The following is a 17,560-nucleotide window of genomic DNA, read 5'->3' on the forward strand; positions in this document are numbered from 1 at the left end:
GATTTAGATGCCCTAAAATGAGTTATACTATACACTACTATTCATAAAATAGGAAATCAACAGGACCTACTGTGTAGCACAGGGAAGTCCAATCAAGTCTGTAATATCCTAAATGGGAAAAGAATCTGAAAAAGAACGGATATATGTACATGTATAACTGAATCACTCAGCTGTACACCTGAAAGTAACACAACACTGTAAATCAGCTGTACTCCAATGTAAAATAAAAATTAAGGAAATAAAATGAGATGGTTTTAATGAAATTTCATTTTAAATAATAAGTAATAGGGGCTTCCCTGGTGGCGCACTGGTTGAGAGTCCGCCTGCCGATGCAGGGGACACGGGTTCGTGCCGCGGTCCGGGAAGATCCCACATGCCACGGAGCGGCTGGACCCGTGAGCCATGGCCGCTGAACCTGTGTGTCTGGAGCCTGTGCTCCGCAACAGGAGAGGCCACAACAGTGAGAGGCCCGCGTACTGCAAAACAAAAAAACAAAAAACCCCATTATTTTCTAAATAATAGTAAAAATGTGTTCTTTATGAAAATAAATAAAATTATTTGTTAATACTACTAATAAATAATGCTTCAGGTATATGAAAACACATATAACTTTGAAAAAGCATATCCTAAATACTGCATGGGATGTGCTTGTGCTAAAGAGTTTATCAATTAAATAAAACATTAATTTACTAATTATGCTAATAATTAACAAATACTGAGATTTTTGTTTTCTTTTAAAAACACCATCTTTAGTATATTCCCGAATGTTGCATGGGAGATACCTGTGCTAAAGATCTTACCATGTAAATTAAAACATTTATTTACTAGTAATGACAATAATTAAGAAACAATGCTTAGTATTTTTAAAAGCAAACAGAAGTCTGTCTTCAGTATATCCCAAATATCACAAGATTTAGGTGCCCTAAAACGAGTTATACTATACACTACTATACATAAAATAGGAAATCAACAGGACCTACTGTGTAGCACAGGGAACTCCAATCAAGTCTGTAATAACCTAAATGGGAAAAAAATCTGAAAAAGAACGGATATATGTACATGTATAACTGAATCACTTAGCTGTACACCTGAAAGTAACACAACACTGTAAATCAGCTGAACTCCAATGTAAAATAAAAATTAAAGAAATAAAATGAGATGGTTTTAATGAAATTTCATTTTAAATAATAAGTAATAGGCGCTTCCCAGGTGTCGCACTGGTTGAGAGTCTGCCTGCCAATGCAGGGGACACAGGTTTGTGCCCTGGTCCGGCCGTGAGCCATGGCTGCTGAGCCTGCGTGTCCAGAGCCTATGCTCCGCAACGGGAGAGGCCACAGCAATGAGAAGGCCGCGTAGCAGAAAAAAAAAAAAAAAAGAAAAAGTAAATAATAAGTAATGTTAACACATTAGTATTGTTTCATAAATAGTTTGTTGAGATTAATAAATGAAAGCTTTCACACAAGTACAGCGCATTCAATGTTTGGGATGTGCTTTAATAAAAATGTATCCCTTCCTTTGAAATGCAATGTTACCTGGGCACCTTCCGTTTTGACTTGCCCCACGTGGCCACGGTCCTGCCGGCGGGCGGGTGTCCGGTGGGCTGGGGTCCGGGCTGGGCGGGGGTCTGACGCACCCCTCCCGCCCCTCCTCACCCCTCCGGCCCCCGCAGGCAGGTGCTGCGGGACCACAACTGCCTGCAGACGCTGCTGCAGCACCTGACGTCGCACAGCCTGACCATCGTGAGCAACGCATGTGGCACGCTCTGGAACCTGTCGGCCCGCAGCGCCGGTGACCAGGAGCTGCTGTGGGACCTGGGTGCTGTGGGCATGCTGCGCAACCTGGTGCACTCCAAGCACAAGATGATCGCCATGGGCAGCGCCGCCGCCCTGCGCAACCTGCTGGCCCACCGGCCCGCCAAGTACCAGGCGGCGGCCACCGCCGTCTCCCCCAGCGCCTGTGCGCCCAGCCTGTACGTGCGCAAGCAGCGGGCGCTGGAGGCTGCGCTGGACGCGCGGCACCTGGCTCAGGCACTCGACCACCTGGAGAAGCAGGGCCTGCCCGAGGCCGAGGCCGCCTCCAAGAAGCCGCTGCCGCCCCTGCGCCACCTGGACGGCCTAGCCCAGGACTACGCTTCCGACTCGGGCTGCTTCGATGATGACGACGCACCCTCCCTGGCCACAGCCGCTGCCGCCACTGCCGAGCCCGCCAGCCCCGCCGTGCTGCCCCTCTTCCTGGGCAGCCCCTTCCTGCAGGGCCAGGCGCTGGCCCGCGCCCCGCCTGCCCGCCGGGGCGGCCTGGAGTCCGAGAAGGAGGCCGGCGGGGAGGCAGCTGTGGCAGCCAGGGCCAAGGCCAAGCTGGCACTGGCAGTGGCGCGCATCGACCGGCTGGTGGAGGACATCTCGGCCCTGCACACCTCGTCTGACGACAGCTTCAGCCTCAGCTCTGGGGATCCCGGGCAGGAGGCCCCACGGGAGGGCCGCGCGCACTCCTGCTCCCCTTGCCGGGGGCCCGAGGCGGGGCGGCGAGAGGCCGGCAGCCGGGCTCACCCGCTGCTGCGGCTCAAGGCGGCCCATGCCAGCCTCTCCAACGACAGTCTTAACAGCGGCAGCACCAGCGACGGGCACTGTCCCCGCGAGCACTCGCAGCCCTGCTCTCTGGCCGCGCTGGCCGAGCATTGCGAGGGACCCCTGTGTGGCCAGGCGCGGCCCAGCCGGCTTGACCTCAACCTGCCCAGCGGCCAGGTTGAGCCCAAGGCCCGGGACACCGCGGCCACAGATGCCCGCGTGTGCACCATCAAGCTGTCACCCACCTACCAGCATGTGCCACTGCTTGAGGGCACCGCCAGAGCGGGTGCAGGGTCCCTGGCCCCCAGGGCCCGGAAACAGGCCTGGCTGCCCGCAGAGGACCTGAGCAAGGTGCCCGAGAAGCTGGCGGTGGAGAAGGCGCCCCTCTCCCTATCCCGCTGCAGCTCCCTGTCCTCACTGTCCTCGGCCGGCCGCCCAGGGCCCAGTGAGGCCGGGGACCTGGACGACAGCGACTCGTCCCTGGAGGGGCTGGAGGAGGCTGGCCCCAGCGAGGCCGGGCTGGACGGGGCCTGGCAGGGGCCGGGCACCGCCTCCCTGCCCATGGCCATCCCGGTGCCTCAGCGGGGCCGGGGCCTGGGGGTGGAGGACGCCACGCCGTCCAGCTCATCTGAGAACTGCGTACAGGAGACGCCGCTGGTGCTGAGCCGCTGCAGCTCAGTCAGCTCGCTGGGCAGCTTCGAGAGCCCATCCATCGCCAGCTCCGTCGCCAGCGATCCGTGCAGCGGGCTGGGCAGCGGCACAGTCAGCCCCAGCGAGCTGCCCGACAGCCCCGGGCAGACCATGCCACCGAGCCGCAGCAAGACGCCCCCGCCGGCCCCCGTGCCGCCGGGTGAGCGTGAGGTCACCCAGTTTAGCCTGCAGTGGGAGAGCTACGTGAAGCGCTTCCTGGACATCGCCGACTGCCGGGAGCGCTGCCGGCTGCCGTCTGAGCTGGACGCGGGCAGCGTGCGCTTCACCGTGGAGAAGCCCGACGAGAACTTCTCGTGTGCTTCCAGCCTGAGCGCGCTGGCCCTGCATGAGCTCTATGTGCAGAAGGACGTGGAGCTGCGGCTGCTGCCCCCGGCCTGCCCTGAGCGCAGCAGTGCGGGAGGCGTGGGCCCCGGGCACCGCCGGCGGGACGAGGCCAGCGGCCGCCTCGAAGGGCCAACATCCACCGACCGGGACCTGGAGCTGCTGCGCGAGTGCCTGGGTGGGGCCGTGCCCGCCCGGCTCCGCAAGGTGGCCTCGGCGCTGGTGCCTGGCCACCGCACCCTGCCCGTGCCCGTCTACATGCTGGTGCCCGCCCTGGCACGGGAGGATGAGTCCTGCACCGACTCGGCCGAGGGCACGCCGGTCACCTTCTCCAGCGCCACCTCCCTCAGCGAGGAGACACTGCAGGGACCCCCCGGGGATGGCGGGCCTGCGCAGGGGCAGAAGGCTGCGGGCCGTGCCGCCCCCACCAGGCAGCCCGCTGGGCACCGGCACAGGGCGGGGGGCACGGGCCGGAGCACAGAGCAGCCCCGGGGGGCTGGCAGGAGCCGCGCAGGGCTGGAGCTGCCCCTCTGCCGGCCCCCTAGCGCCTGCAGGGACAGGGACAGCTCCCGCCCGGGCCAGGCACGTGGGGACGGGGCCCTGCAGTCTCTGTGCCTCACGACGCCCACCGAGGAGGCCGTGTACTGCTTCTACGGCAACGACTCAGACGAAGAGCCGTCCACGGCAGCGGCGGTGGCACCCCCGCGGCGGGCATCTGCGATCCCCCGCGCGGTGAAGAGGGAGTACCCGGCTGGTGGCAGGAAGGAGGTGCAGGCCGTGCCCAAGGTCGCGCCGCCCAAGGCTGCTGCGCCCAAGGTCGCGCCGCCCGCCCGGGCTCAGCCCAGCCTCATCGCTGATGAGACGCCACCATGCTACTCCTTGAGCTCCTCTGCCAGCTCCCTGAGCGAGCCTGAGCCCTTTGAGCACGCGGCCAGCCGGCCCCGAGCCCGCGAGCCAGGGGTCACCAAGGACCCAGGCCCCGGGGGCAGGCGGGACAGCGCCCCCCGCCCGCGGGCCGAGGCAGAGCTGCTCCGGCGCTGCACTGGCTCAGCCGTGCCCAGGCGCCGGCCCCGGGTGTCTGGCCCAGGGTGCCGCCAGTCCAGAGCGGTGCAGCAGGAGAAGAGGCCAGCAGAGGGGCCCCAGGAGCACAGTGAGGAGGCAGCGGGCTCGGACCATGCCTCAGACCTGGACAGCGTCGAGTGGCGCGCCATCCAGGAGGGGGCCAACTCCATCGTCACGTGGCTACACCAGGCAGCTGCGGCAGCCACCCACGAGGCCGCCTCTGAGTCCGACTCCGTTCTGTCCTTTGCCTCAGGGCGGTCGGTGGGCTCCACCCTGCAGCTTCCCCTGCACAGGAAGGGTCGAAGGCCAAGGGCAGAGGGTCAGGCGGGCAGTGCCATGCGGCCAGAGAAACGGGACAGGGCTCTGGCCCAGCGCAGCAGCGGCCTGGAGAAGCCACGTGGCACTCAGAAGGCCGCGTCCGGGGTGCCAGCCGTGCTCCGGGGACGGACGGTGATCTACATGCCCAGCCCAGCCACCCGGGCCCAGCCCAAAGGTGCCCCTGGGCCCCGCAATGTGCCAAGAAAGACGGGAGTCCCAAATCCAGTGCAGCCAGCAGCCCCCGCCAAAATCCCTGGCCCCGGGCAGCAGCGGTCTCGAAGCCTGCACCGACCCGGCAAGATCTCGGAGCTGGCGGCGCTGAGCCCCCCTCAGAGGAGTGCCACGCCACCTGCCCGCCTTGCCAAGACCCCCTCGTCAAGCTCCTCCCAGACCTCCCCGGCCTCACAGCCTCTGCCGAGGCGGTCACCCCCGGCCACCCAGGCCGCAGGAACCCTGCCCGGCCCCGGGGCCTCCCCCGCAACCAAGACTCCCGCCCGGGCCCTGCTGGCCAAGCAGCACAAGACACAGAAGTCGCCTGTGCGGATCCCCTTCATGCAGAGACCCACCAGGCGGGGGCCGCCACCCCTGGCCAAGGCAGCACCGGAACCAGGTCCAAGGGCCCGAGGGGGCCGCCCAGGGCTCGTGCGTGTGGCCTCCGCCCGCTCCAGCGGCAGCGTGGCCTCCGCCCGCTCCAGCGGCAGCGAGGCCTCCGACCGCTCCGGTTTCCGGAGGCAGCTGACCTTCATCAAGGAGTCGCCGGGCCTGCTGCGCCGCAGACGCACCGAACTGTCCGCCGCCGAGGCCGCCACCCCGGCTGCCCAGGCAGGCCTGCCCCGCCGCGGCCGGCCCGCGCTACCCGCCGTCTTCCTATGCTCCTCGCGCTGTGATGAGCTGCGGGCGGCCCCCCGGCAGGCTCCCGCCCCCCGGCGGCCCCCCACGGCCCGGCCCGGCCTGGGCGAGCGGCCGCCCCGGCGCACCAGCTCTGAGAGCCCGTCTCGCCTGCCCGTCCGCACGCCAGCCGCCCGGCCCGATACGGTCAAGCGCTACGCCTCCCTGCCTCACATCAGTGTGGCCCGCGGGCCCGACGCCCCCGTGCCTGTGGCAGACAACGCGCCCCGCAGCAGCACCGGGGAGGCCGCGCCGGGCACCACGTGGCGTCGCATCCGGGACGAGGACGTTCCGCACATCCTGCGGAGCACGCTGCCCCCCCGCGCCCTGCCCCTGCTGGGCTCCTCACCGGAGGACGGCCCCACAGGCCCTCCGCAGCGCAAGACCAGCGACGCCGTGGTCCAGACCGAGGACTTCGCGGCTACCAAGACCAACTCGAGCACGTCCCCGAGCCTGGAGAGCTGGGTGACCCCACAGGCCACGACCGGCGGCGCCCCCTCCCCCCTCCTCGGCAGCGACGTGGACGGGCCGGGTCCCGCCAAGGCGCCCGCCCCCGGCCCCTTCGTCCCCGCCAGCCGACACGGTTCCCCCAGCCGCTCCGCCCGCGTCCCCCCCTTCAACTACGTGCCCAGCCCCATGGTGGTAGCCACCACTGACTCTGCCGTGGAGAAAGCCCCCGCCCCCGCCCCTACCGGCCTCCTGGGATAGGGGCCAGGGCTGGCCTTCCAGAACGTCCTCTCCCGGCCCAGGGCCGTCTGGCTGCCCCAAGGGTGGTCCCAGCACCCGCCTGCCCACCCGGGCCCCCGCCCTCTGAGCCTAAGCCCTGCCCGTACGGGCCCCACCCTCACTGCGTAGGCGCTTGCTTCCGTGCCCAGGGGGCTCTGCAAGGAAAGTGAGCTGCAGGGTGGACCTTGCGTCCCCGCCAGGGGGCGCCTACGAGGGCGCCGTCCCAGCCTGGCCTCCACGCGGAGACCACCCTCCTGGCAGGGGCTGTCCTCAGTAGTGCCCTCCTGGGCTCCTGACCCCACCGGGCCCAGCATCAGCACCACACCCCCTCCCCTCCCCTCCGGGGAGCCGCAGGGAGGTGACAGTGCCCGCCCGCCGACGTGGGGGACCGGAGCCTGCCAGCTGGGGGCATTGGCAGGCAACCGTGGCAGAGCAGGAAGCCTGTAATTACGGACAAGGCTGAGTAATTTGCTCACGAGGGCTTAGCCGGTTGGCCTGCCTGTTCAGCCTCAGCGGGGGGCACGGGGGAGGGGCGTGGTTGAGCCCCACAGAAAGGCAGCCCCACCCGAGACGGCGAGTGTAGGGAGCCTGGAGCACCCCGGGACTGGCCGGGGGTGGTCTGGACACAGCACCCCCGCAATCCTCGTAAGGAACATGGAGAGGCAGGCGTGCAGCGAGGGCTCTGGCCGAGGCGGGCGGGGCACCGAGGGGAGGCCGGGGCCCGGCTGACCGCCTCCCCCGCCGGGCCTGGACTGCACTCTGAGGACGTCCTGGGAGGCGCCCGACCGGCCCCCGGCCTTTCCCTTTTCGATCTCAACCTCCTTTGCGACGCGGGAAGCCCTGGATCTGTGGGCTCCGTGCGGGCACGGCCTCCTCCCTGAGGCCCAGCACAGCTGTGGGACTCGGAGCGGGGGCCCTGGAGCCCACAGGTGCTGGAGGGAGCTGGTCCCAGAGGAGGCAGAGGGGGGAGCCCCGGCATACCTGCACGAAGAGCCGCCCACCGCCTCCCTGCAGAACCCAGCTCTGGGCGGGGCTGCTCTCGGTCGCCCGGGCGGGGCTGCTCTCGGTCGCCCCGCGGATCTAAAGTCACAGTCGCCCTGCAGAGCTGCTCCTGGGGCCGGGGACCCTGTGCCGGCATCCGTCCCTTCTCTGGGAGGAGGGGGAGCAGGGCTGAGTCAAGAGGAGGTGCTGGAGGGGCCCCATCTCCACCCCGGGCACCACCGACTGTCCCTCCCCTCCCTTGGACACCGTGCCGCTGCTGAGACACACAGACTGCAACCTCTCCCTCACACCCGACACACCGTCCTGCAGGACAGGCGCCAGGACTCTGCCTGAGGGCCTGAATGCAGCACGCGAGAAGGGCTGCACCACGTGCCCCTCCTGTGGAGGGCCAGCCGGCAGCAGCAAAGGAGGCCGGGGGCTGAGCAGGGTGCCAGGGACCCGGCCCCCAGGCTGATCACGATCAGATGCGTCTCAGATACCGGCCGCCCCCAGTCCCCGTCAGTAGCCAGAAGGGCGGGACTGCGGGGGTCTTCCGAGCGCCTTCTCAGATATGGGGGCTGAAGGATGCTGCCCACCACCACCATGGGCCAGCCTCCCCTGGAAAAGGGGGACCCACCCCAGCTCGCCCAGCCGTGAGGGCCGGGGTGGGAGCCCCCCGCACTGGGAGACCCGGGCGGCGCTCTGGCCGCTGTGTGCCTGTCTCCCCACGTGGGCCGTGGGGCGAACTCCCAGAGCTACCTCTTGGCGAGCAGCGCAGCCACCGTGACTGGGGGCAGAGGACCCTCCCCGGCCGCCCCCGCTGCCCTCCGTCTGGACCAGGCGTTCTCTCCCCAGGCTGGGGCCATCCTGTCAGGGCCACCTCTGCCTTTTCCAACCCCTGCAGCGGGGCCAGCCATGCCTCATCACCCAGCCCAGCAGGCCAATGGGGGCCCAGGGCCCTGAGAAGATGCGCTTCCTGGAGGAAGGCACTGGCGGTTGCTGGACAGTCGTCTGAGGCAGGAGCTGGAGGACCAAAGTCTGAAGCCCTCAGGATGCCGCCCGGCCACCCGCTGAGGGGACACAGGACACCCACTCCCGGACCTCGGCCCAGGAGCAGACGGACACCACGAGCTGGGTGCTGGATTCGGTGCATCACCTGACCCCTGCCACCCTGCCGGCTGCCGCCCGAGCCCAGCTGTCTAGGCTCCCCCTCCACCCTGCATCTCCCTCCTGGGTCTGCAGTGCCACCGGACATGTGTAAATACGTACAGCCCCGTCCCATCCTGTCCCCCCAACTGTAAAGCCATCGTCTGGTGGAAGGAGGCCGCGGAACCAGGCGTCTCACATGCACCTTTAATAAACAGCTGTTGAGTTGCGCTCCACAATGCCTGCGCCCGTCTCCGGGGGGACAAGCCAGGGTGGGGGTCCACGTGCCGCCTGCAGAGCCTCGCTCGCCACAACCGCGAGGACGCGAGGGGACGCTCGAGGGCTGAGCCCCAGCGTGACCCGGGGGTGCAGGGAGAGCGCTCAGAACAGGCGCAGGGGGAGGCACCCGGCAAGAGTCAGTGCAGTGTCTCTGCCTGATGCCGGGGGGGGGATCTGGAGGGTGGACAGTGCCCCAAAGACAGGCGGCCCCACCCGGAGGCCAGGCCAGGCAGGGAGGGGGGAAGCAGCCCACCCCAGGGGCCCGCTGTTAGCCAGCGCACCCTGGAGGAGGCAGCCTGGCGTCCACTGCTGCCACTAGAGACAAGCCCGCACTGGGCTTGTCTCCTGGGCCTCCAAAGTCAAGTCTCCAGTTTTGGGGTCCCTGAGGGTGAAGCAGACACTCTTTCTTCCTGGGATGCGCAGGGTCTCCCTTGTCAGGGCCCTGCGTGCTGGGTCCCAGCACTGCCCCGAGCTTCTGGGGACCCTGCAAAGGAGTGGTCTATGGGGGCAATGTTCAGGCAGCTACACACAGGGATTTCATCAGAGGGACTCGGGCTCATCCACGACGGGCCTGGCCCTGGGGCCACCTCCAGCCAGCCTACTGCTTCTCTGGTCTTCATGGGATGGGTTTTTTAGGGTGATGCCCTTTTCAAGATCCTCTCCTGCCCCACCACCCACCTGTCCACAGACGAAGGTGTACGGACAGGAGGGCAGCTGGGTGATGGCCCGGGGCAGTGGACTGACCACCACGTCCTCTCATGGCGCCCCCATGTGACAGAACCCCACAGCTGACAGACAGACAAGTGCCCTGGGGGAGCGCCCAGGCCCTGGGTCGGGGTGCCGGGGGCCCTGAGGGGTGGCACCCACCACGAGGCCCCATCTCAGATCTGGGCCCTGGGGGGGCCACAGCTCCTCACATAACCTTAGCCACTATGCGTCAGGGAGGACACTGAACTCCCCACCCTCTTCTGGGACCCCTGGGGCCCCCCAGTTAACACGGAGACGGCAGAACCAGAGTGGTAGGTCCCACCAGTTCAGTCTGATGCGGGGGGCAGTGAAGCAGGGTCGCCAGAGGAAGGAAGGGAGGATGGACGGAGGGCCCTCGAGGGCTGGGCCCCGCAGTAAGTCCAGTCGGGGCTCCTGAGGGCGAGGGGCATGCGCACAACCCGGACCCCACCCTCGGGGAGGGGCCTGTGCCTGGCTGAGGCAGCCCCACCCCCTGGGCGGGCTGTGTCCCCTGGGGTCTCTGGGTGCCAGGCGTGCCTAGGCCGTGGAACAGAGAGCCTGGACCCTGGCTCCGGGACCAAGGGGCCAGGTGTCAGGTGAGGTGCGCCAGGCCAGGTGTCAAGCGGAGGCCCCGAGGCCCCGGGGAGCCGGGTCAGCCCAGGAAGGTGGCAGCCGCGGTGCCCGGCAGAGCCACCTGGCCCACGTGGCTGACCTCCTGCTCCAGCTCCTCGCGTGCCCGCCACAGCTCCTCACGCTGCTGCTTCAGCTGGGCGCCCGCGCGCCACAGCCGCTGGTTCGTGGCCACGTAGACCCGGCTCTGCTGGTAGAGCTGCTCCCGCTGGGCCTCAGTGTCCTCGGCCCTCCCCGAGGGGGCTGGGGGGTCTGGGGACAGGACACGGCAGCATCACTGCCCGCTGGCCACACAGGGGACTCAGTTTACCCCCCAAAGAAAGCAGTGGACCGAAGGGCACAGGTCACAGTAAAGGCCAGACTCCACTGTCCCTCGGCCCCGCCTGGGGGTGGGCTCCAGCTCCTGGAAAGGGCCTTGACCCTGACCATGAGCCGGCCGGCCTCACCTGTGCTCTCGGCAATCAGGGAGGTGAGAGGAGGCCAGGAGGGCATGGACGCACATTTCCCAACGACCACGCTTCCTAAAGGGCGTGGCGGAGGGGTGGGGGGACCAGGGCAGGAAAAGCACAGGTTTCAGGGCCACCTGGAGATACGTCAAGGTCCTCTCCGCTCTGCCTGGTTCCCTTGTCTACAAACAGGCCCAGAAACGCTGGCATTTAACTAAAAATCACTTTATCTGCTTTAGTAACAAGGTGGGAAAGGCCAGACAGTGCACACGGAGGCCAGGTATGGTCCTAGATGTGAACACAGGCCGGCAGGGGAAGCCCCTCGCCCTCGAGTGGCCCCGGCACTGATCATGGGGTAACTGGGCCCAGGATCCTTAAGTTGGGGCTCAAGTGGCCTCTGAAGACCCAGCCGCGAGCCAGGGATAAATACAGCTCCTGTTCCTCGGGCTGCCCCGTCCAACACGATGCTCCAAGTGATGGAAACGCCCTCCAGCTGAGCCACCAGGGGCTCCTGAGCCCTTGAAATGTGGCTACATGGAACAAAGAACGGAATTTTTTTTTTTTTTTTACTATTAAGAAAAAAAAAACTGTCCCACAGCCACGTGTAAATCAGTGAAGTTAGAACACTCCCTCACACTATACACAAAAATGAACTCAACATGGCTCAAAGACTTAAATTTAAGATATGACACCATACAACTTCGAGAAAAAAGCACAGGCAAAACAGTCTCTGACATAAATGGTACCAATATTTCCTTAGGTCAGTCTCCCAAGGCAACAGAAATAAAAGCAAAACTGGGACTTCCCTGGTGGTCCAGTGGTAAAGAATCTGCCTTCCAACGCAGGGAATGAGGGTTTGATTCCTGGTGGGGGAACTAAGATCCCACATGCCGCAAACTACTGAGCTTGCGCGCCTCAACTAGAGCCCGTGTGCCGCAAACTACAGAGCCCACACACCCTGGAGCCCGTGCGCCACACTAGAGAGAAGCCCACGTGCCTCAATGAAGATCCCATGTGGCACAACAAAGACCGAACGCAGACAAAAATATATAAATAAATGAATAATGGAAATAAAATAATAAATAATAAACAGATGGGACTTCATCAAACTCACAAGCTTTTGTACAGCAAAGGAAACCATCAAAGCGAAAAGTCAACCTATGGAATGGGAGAAAATATTTGCAAATGATGCGACTGACAAGGGCTTACTCTCCAAAATACACAAACAGCTCATATAACTCAATCAAAAAAAACAAAACAGCCCAATCGAAAAATGGGCAGAAGACCTAAACAGACATGTCTTCAAAGAAGACATACAGATGGCCAACAGGCACATGAAAAGATGCTCAACATCGCTAATTATTAGAGAACTGCAAATCAAAACCACAATGAGGTATCAACTCACACCAGTCAGAATGGCCATCATTAAAAAGTCTACAAACGGGGCTTCCCTGGTGGCGCAGTCGTTAAGAATCCGCCTGCCAATGCAGGGGACACGGGTTCGAGCCCTGGTCCGGGAAGATCCCATATGCTGCGGAGCAACTAAGCCTGTGTGCCACAAGTACTGAGCCTGCAAGGCACAACTACTGAAGCCCGTGTGCCTAGAGCCCGTGCCATCGCAATGAGAAGCCCACGCACTGCAACGAAGAGTAGCCCCCGCCCGCCACAACTAGAGAAAGCCCGTGCAGAGCAATGAAGACCCAACGCAGCCAAGAAAAAAAAAAGTCTACAAACAATAAATGCTGGAGAGGGTGTGGAGAAGAGGGAATCCTCCTACACTGTTGGTGGGAATGTAAGTTGGTGTAGCCACTGTGGAAAACACTATGGAGGCGCCTCAATAAACTAAAAATAGAGCTACCATATGATCCAGCAATCCCACTCCTGGGCATATAGCTAGACAAAACTCTAATTCAAAACGACACATGCACCCCAATGTTCAGAGCAGAACTATTTACAATAGCCAGACATGGAAACAACCTAAATGCCCATCAACAGATAAATGGATAAAGAAGATATGGTGTGTGTGTGTGTGTGTGTGTGTATACACACACACACAAATGGAATACTACTCAGCCATAAAAAGGATGAAATAATGCCATTTGCAGCAACATGGATGGACCTAGAGATTATCATACTAAGTGAAGTAAGTCAGAAAAAGGAGGACAGAAACCATATATCACTTATATGTGGAATCTAAAATATGACCCAGGGCTTCCTTGGTGGCACAGTGGTTAAGAATCGGCCTGTCAATGCAGGGGACACGGGTTTGGGCCCTGGTCCAGGAAGATCCCACACACCCTGTGGAGCGGCTGGGCCCGTGCACCACAACTATTGAGCCCGTGCTCTAGAGCTCATGCTCTGCAACAAGAGAAGCCACCTCAGCGAGAAGCCCGTGCACCGCAGCGAGGAGTGGTCCCCACTTGCTGCAACTAGAGAGAGGCCCGCATGCAGCAACGGAGACCCAGTGCAGCCAAAAATAAAATAAATTTTAAAAAAACAAAACACCATTCACTTTATAGCAGTACACCATATATACTCAATAAATATTTGTTAATCAATAAATATTTTAAAAATTTTAAAAATAAAATAAGGGGCTTCCCTGGTGGTGCAGTGGTTGAGAGTCCGCCTGCTGATGCAGGGGACACGGGTTCGTGCCCCGGTCTGGGAAGATCCCACATGCCGCGGAGCGGCTGGGCCCGTGAGCCATGGCCGCTGAGCCTGTGCATCCGGAGCCTGTGCCCCGCAACAGGAGAGGCCACAGCAGTGAGAGGCCCGCGTACCGCAAAAAAAAAAAAAAAAGACCCAAATTGGACTTCCCTGGTGGCCCCGTGGTTAAGACTCCACACTTCCACTGCAGGGGGCATGGGTTCGATCCCTGGTCGGGGAACTAAGATCCCACATGCCGAACAGCGCGGCCAAAAGAAAAAGAAAAGAAAAAAAACAACCCAAATGAGCTTATCTACGAAACAGAAACAGACTCACAGATATAGAGAGCAGAACTGTGCTTGCCAAAGGGGAGGGGGGGCGGGGAAGGGACGAATTGGGAGTTTGGGATTAGCAGGTGTAAACTATTATATACAAACCGTATAAACAACAAGGTCCCACACTAGAGCACAGGAAACCATATTCAATAACCCGTGATAAACCATAATGGGAAAGAATATGAAGAAGAATGTGTATGTACGTATAACTGAGTCACTTTGCTGTACATCAGGAGTTAACAAAACACTGTAAATCAACTATACTTCAACTTTAAAAAAAGACACACCAAAAACAAACAAACAACAACAAAAAACAAAGCCCCAAAGCGTTTCTCACTTTCTATCGTCCCACAAGCCCTACATATTGAATGTTTCTACCCACTAGAATGGCCCGAGGGCAGGCAGGGTTCCCCCCCCCCCCTTAGCCACTCCGCGCAGCAGCGGGGATCTGAGTTCCCCGACCCGGTAGCGAACCCGTGGCGCCTGCAGTGGAAGCGCCGAGTCTTCACTATTCGACCGCCAGGGAAGTCCCAGGCACTTCCATCTCTTTTGATCATCTATCCACCTCAGTGCTTAGACCAGAACCTGACCCACAACAGGTTCTCAATGAAGGTTTGTTGAATGAATAAACGAACCTCACAGAGTGGAACACAAAATTCACCGTACAACTGTATGACACTCATGTGCTTCCAACCTTCTGAACAAGCGGCGGGCACACGTTTTCTGCAAAAGGCCAGACCTACGTATTTTTGGCACTGCAGGGCCAGACAGTCTCCGTCCTGACTACTTAACTCTGCCAGTATGTCTTAAAGGCAGCCAGGCGCTTCCCCCGCCCCTTCCTGCTGGGGTCTCTGGGCCGCCTCTCCCCCGCCCGACCTGGGCTCCCCCTACCTTCCCGGGCCACGGCGGTGAAGACTAGGTCCTCGGCGGGTGCCCCCCGCACGTCTTCCAGGATCTGCTCCACCGTGGGGGGCGCCGGGCGGGTGGGCAGCACCACGCGCTTCTTGGCCTTGGAGCCCATCCCTGCAGGTGGGAGAAGGGAGCATGGACCAGGCCGTTCCTGCCGCCCAGCAAAACCTACACGCGCTCCGGAACCCCGCTCCCGGGGAAGCCCGTCCTGCCCCGCTCCTCCCAGGGCCGAACAGCACAGGGCCAGGGGGTTCAGCCTCCGTCTCCACCCAGGTCCCAGCTTCCCGCTGAAGGCCCCAGTGAGACCGCCGCCTCACCCGGCGGAAAGCCTTCAGACCGCAACCGCGGCCCAGTGGCCACTTCCGCTTCCGGTTGGCGCGCGGACCCACCCTACAGGCCCGTGACGCGCACTTCCGGCCTCCTCCGGCTCCCGCCTGCCGCGAAGCCACGCCCCTCTTAAAGGGGCCGGGCCCGCTAGGGTCCGGGTACCATCTGAGCAGCGAAGTTGACTGGACCAGAACTAATAAGGACGCGATATCATCCTCCCCGCGCCGGGCCTGGAAGCCCAAGGGGTGGGCGTAGGGTCCAATCCCGGCTCTTCTCGCTGCCTAACAAGGCATCCGAAGCCCGGTTTTCTGCAAAAGGGGGACACGGCCCCCAACGTGGCTGTCGTGGGAACAAAGTTACTGTGCAGCCCACGCCAGGTGGCGGGCGGACAGCGAGCGCTCCGTGAATGCCAGCTGCGCCAGCCCCAGCAAGGTGGCCAGGGGCGTAGCACGCGCGTCTGGTCCGGCCTCCCAGATCCCCGTCAGGCTCACCTCTCCTGTCTCTAAAACCCCCTCCCCACCGGGGTGCGAGCGTAGCGCTGGACGGTGATCTTGGCCCCTCCCCTCTTGGGTAGCAAGGGAAGACAGGCTCAGAGCCCAGGGGGGGTTTTGCATTTCTAAACAACTTTATAAAAAGTAACTTACAGGGAATTCCCTGGCGGTCCAGTGGTTAGGACTCTGCGCTCTCACTGCCGAGGGCTTGGATTCAATCCCTGGTGGGGGAACTAAGTTCCCACATCCCAGAAGACGCAAGGCGCGGCCAAAAAAAAAAGCAATTTACATACCATAAAGTCCACCTGTTTAAAGTGTACAAGTCAATGGCTTGGGAATATATAGAGAGACCTGTTCTGGACGTTTCCCATCAGTGGAATCACACACCGTGTGTCCTTTTATGCCTGGCTTCTCTCACTGAGCATCGTGTTCTCCAGGTCCATCCATGTCGTGAGGAGTGTCAGTGCTTCACTCCTTTTCATGGCTGAGTGATGCTCCCATGTGTGGAGGGACCACACTGTATCTATTCATTCACCCGTTAATGGATGTTTAGGCTGTTTCCACATTTTGGCTGCTGTGAACATCCTTGCACAGGTTTTTGTGTGAATGTGTCTTTAGTTTTCTTGGGCACGTACCTGGCAGCAGAATCGCTGAGGCCTACAGTAACTCTATGTTTAATTGTCTGTGGAACTATTTCCCAAAGTGGCTGCCCCAAGATGGCATGTTTTGGGCACTTACTATGTGCCAGGCGGGAAAACTACCTCTTTGGATCCTTGAGAGTATTTGGTGAGGCAGGTGCCAGACTTAATGCTGTTGCACGGGTGCAGCCACCGAGGCTCTGAGAGGGAGGCCAGGTGCCTCTGGACCCACAGACTGGACCTAACTTCAGAACTAGGGGCTGAGCTTGGTGGGACTCTGGGGGCCGTGGGCAGGACTCGGAGAGCAGCTGGCTGTCTCCCCTCCCTCACTAGCCACCTGCTTCCATTGGGTCCAGCTGCAGCCCTAGACAGAGCCTCATTCCCTTCATGGCTTGAGGCTGGCCAACCTGGGCCTGGTGGCCAAGGAGATTCTCAGGGGCCCAGGGCCACTGGATACCGGGGCTGTCTCTGGGGCTCCTGACACAAACCAGGACCGCCCCTTGGAGTTCAAGAGAAGCCCATGGTCAAGGCACAACCAGCCTCCACTTCCTTGTGGAAATTGCCTCCCCGCTCTGAAAATCAAGAGGAACATGTCCCCACCCCACTGGTGTGTGTGAGAACAGAGGAGGGACTCTTACTAACTCCATCCATGACTTACCCCACCCCCACCCCCACACCCCTGCACCTCAGGATCCTCCTTCTGTTCCAGAGAGGTGGAGAACCCATTTTCCAGATGAGGAGGTCGAGGCCTGAAGGAGTAAGATCAATGTACCCCAGCTCATAATTCCCTCAGCATCCCGACGACCTCAGAAAATAGACAAAGGTGTAATTACTGGAAGCTGGTAGACAGGCTGAGTGGATGGAACGCTGCGTGAACTGTCCTTTGCAAATTGCACTTCTGTTAGTTCTCCACGTTAAAGAGAAACTCACGCATAAAGATGGAAAAGGAGGGCTTTCCTGGTGGCGCAGTGTTTAAGAACCCGCCTGCCAATGCAGGGGACATGGGTTTCAGCCCTGGTCCAGGAGGATCCCACATGCCACGGAGCAACTAAGCCCGTGCGCCACAACTACTGAAGCCCATGTACCTAGAGCCCGTGAGCCACAACTACTGAAGCCCGCGCGCTGCAACGAAGAACAGCTCCCACTTGCCGCAAGTAGAGAAAACCCACACGCAGCAACGAAGACCCAACACAGCCAAAAATAAATTAAAAAAAAAAAAAAAAAGATGGAAGAGGAGCCAGAGCCACAGGGGGCCAGGCCGCATCGTGGGGCCTCAGAGGCTTTGCAGCACATGGGTGGATATCACTTGGGACCCTACCCCACCCCACCCCCAGAACCCCAGCTGACCCGTTCTCCAGGGACAGACGCCCCGGGGAAGGCAGATTCCACATGATACGCAGGGGACTCCCACAATCA

General features: G+C 61.2%; 2 protein-coding genes across 6 annotated transcripts in view; one reads left to right on the forward strand and one right to left on the reverse strand.

The window, feature by feature from the left end:
- APC2 (APC regulator of WNT signaling pathway 2) overlaps window positions 1–6,604 on the forward strand; it is a 19,307-nt gene extending 12,703 nt beyond the window's left edge. For all 3 annotated transcript variants that reach the window (XM_029218419.1, XM_029218420.1, XM_029218421.1), the window contains one exon: window positions 1,670–6,604. In XM_029218419.1, coding sequence (XP_029074252.1) covers window positions 1,670–6,572 — 4,903 coding nt within the window. In that variant the 3' untranslated portion in view covers window positions 6,573–6,604. The remainder of the gene's footprint in view (window positions 1–1,669) is intronic.
- Window positions 6,605–7,001: 397 nt separating this feature from the next.
- On the reverse strand, window positions 7,002–15,045 carry CUNH19orf25 (chromosome unknown C19orf25 homolog). 3 transcript variants are annotated; one of them, XM_029218493.1, is made up of 4 exons: window positions 15,006–15,045; window positions 14,671–14,802; window positions 10,435–10,604; window positions 7,448–7,739 (listed from the first exon to the last, which is right to left on the reverse strand). In XM_029218493.1, exons 2-4 carry the CDS (start codon window positions 14,798–14,800, stop codon window positions 7,677–7,679), a joined length of 363 nt encoding a protein of 120 aa, XP_029074326.1. In that variant the 5' UTR covers window positions 14,801–14,802; window positions 15,006–15,045; the 3' UTR covers window positions 7,448–7,676. The 3 variants fall into 3 exon arrangements, with proteins under 3 accessions (XP_029074325.1, XP_029074326.1, XP_029074327.1); XM_029218492.1 differs by lacking the exon at window positions 10,435–10,604 and having other exon boundaries at window positions 7,002–7,739; XM_029218494.1 differs by lacking the exon at window positions 7,448–7,739 and having other exon boundaries at window positions 8,913–10,604; window positions 14,671–15,031.
- Window positions 15,046–17,560: the final 2,515 nt, after the last annotated feature.

Source organism: Monodon monoceros, unplaced genomic scaffold, assembly GCF_005190385.1.
Source record: "Monodon monoceros isolate NGI ecotype Baffin Bay Population unplaced genomic scaffold, NGI_Narwhal_1 Super_Scaffold_12, whole genome shotgun sequence".
Lineage (NCBI taxonomy): Eukaryota > Metazoa > Chordata > Mammalia > Artiodactyla > Monodontidae > Monodon > Monodon monoceros.

What these genes read in the sequence shown, in the direction of transcription:
- CUNH19orf25 (XM_029218492.1), bottom strand. Translation starts at nt 14,800, where the DNA reads ATGGGCTCCAAGGCCAAGAAGCGCGTGGTGCTGCCCACCCGCCCGGCG. An exon ending in CACCGCCGTGGCCCGGGAAG is followed by an intron (nt 7,740 to 14,670) that starts GTAGGGGGAGCC and finishes CCCTCCTCCCAG; the next exon opens with AGAAGGGACGGATGCCGGCA.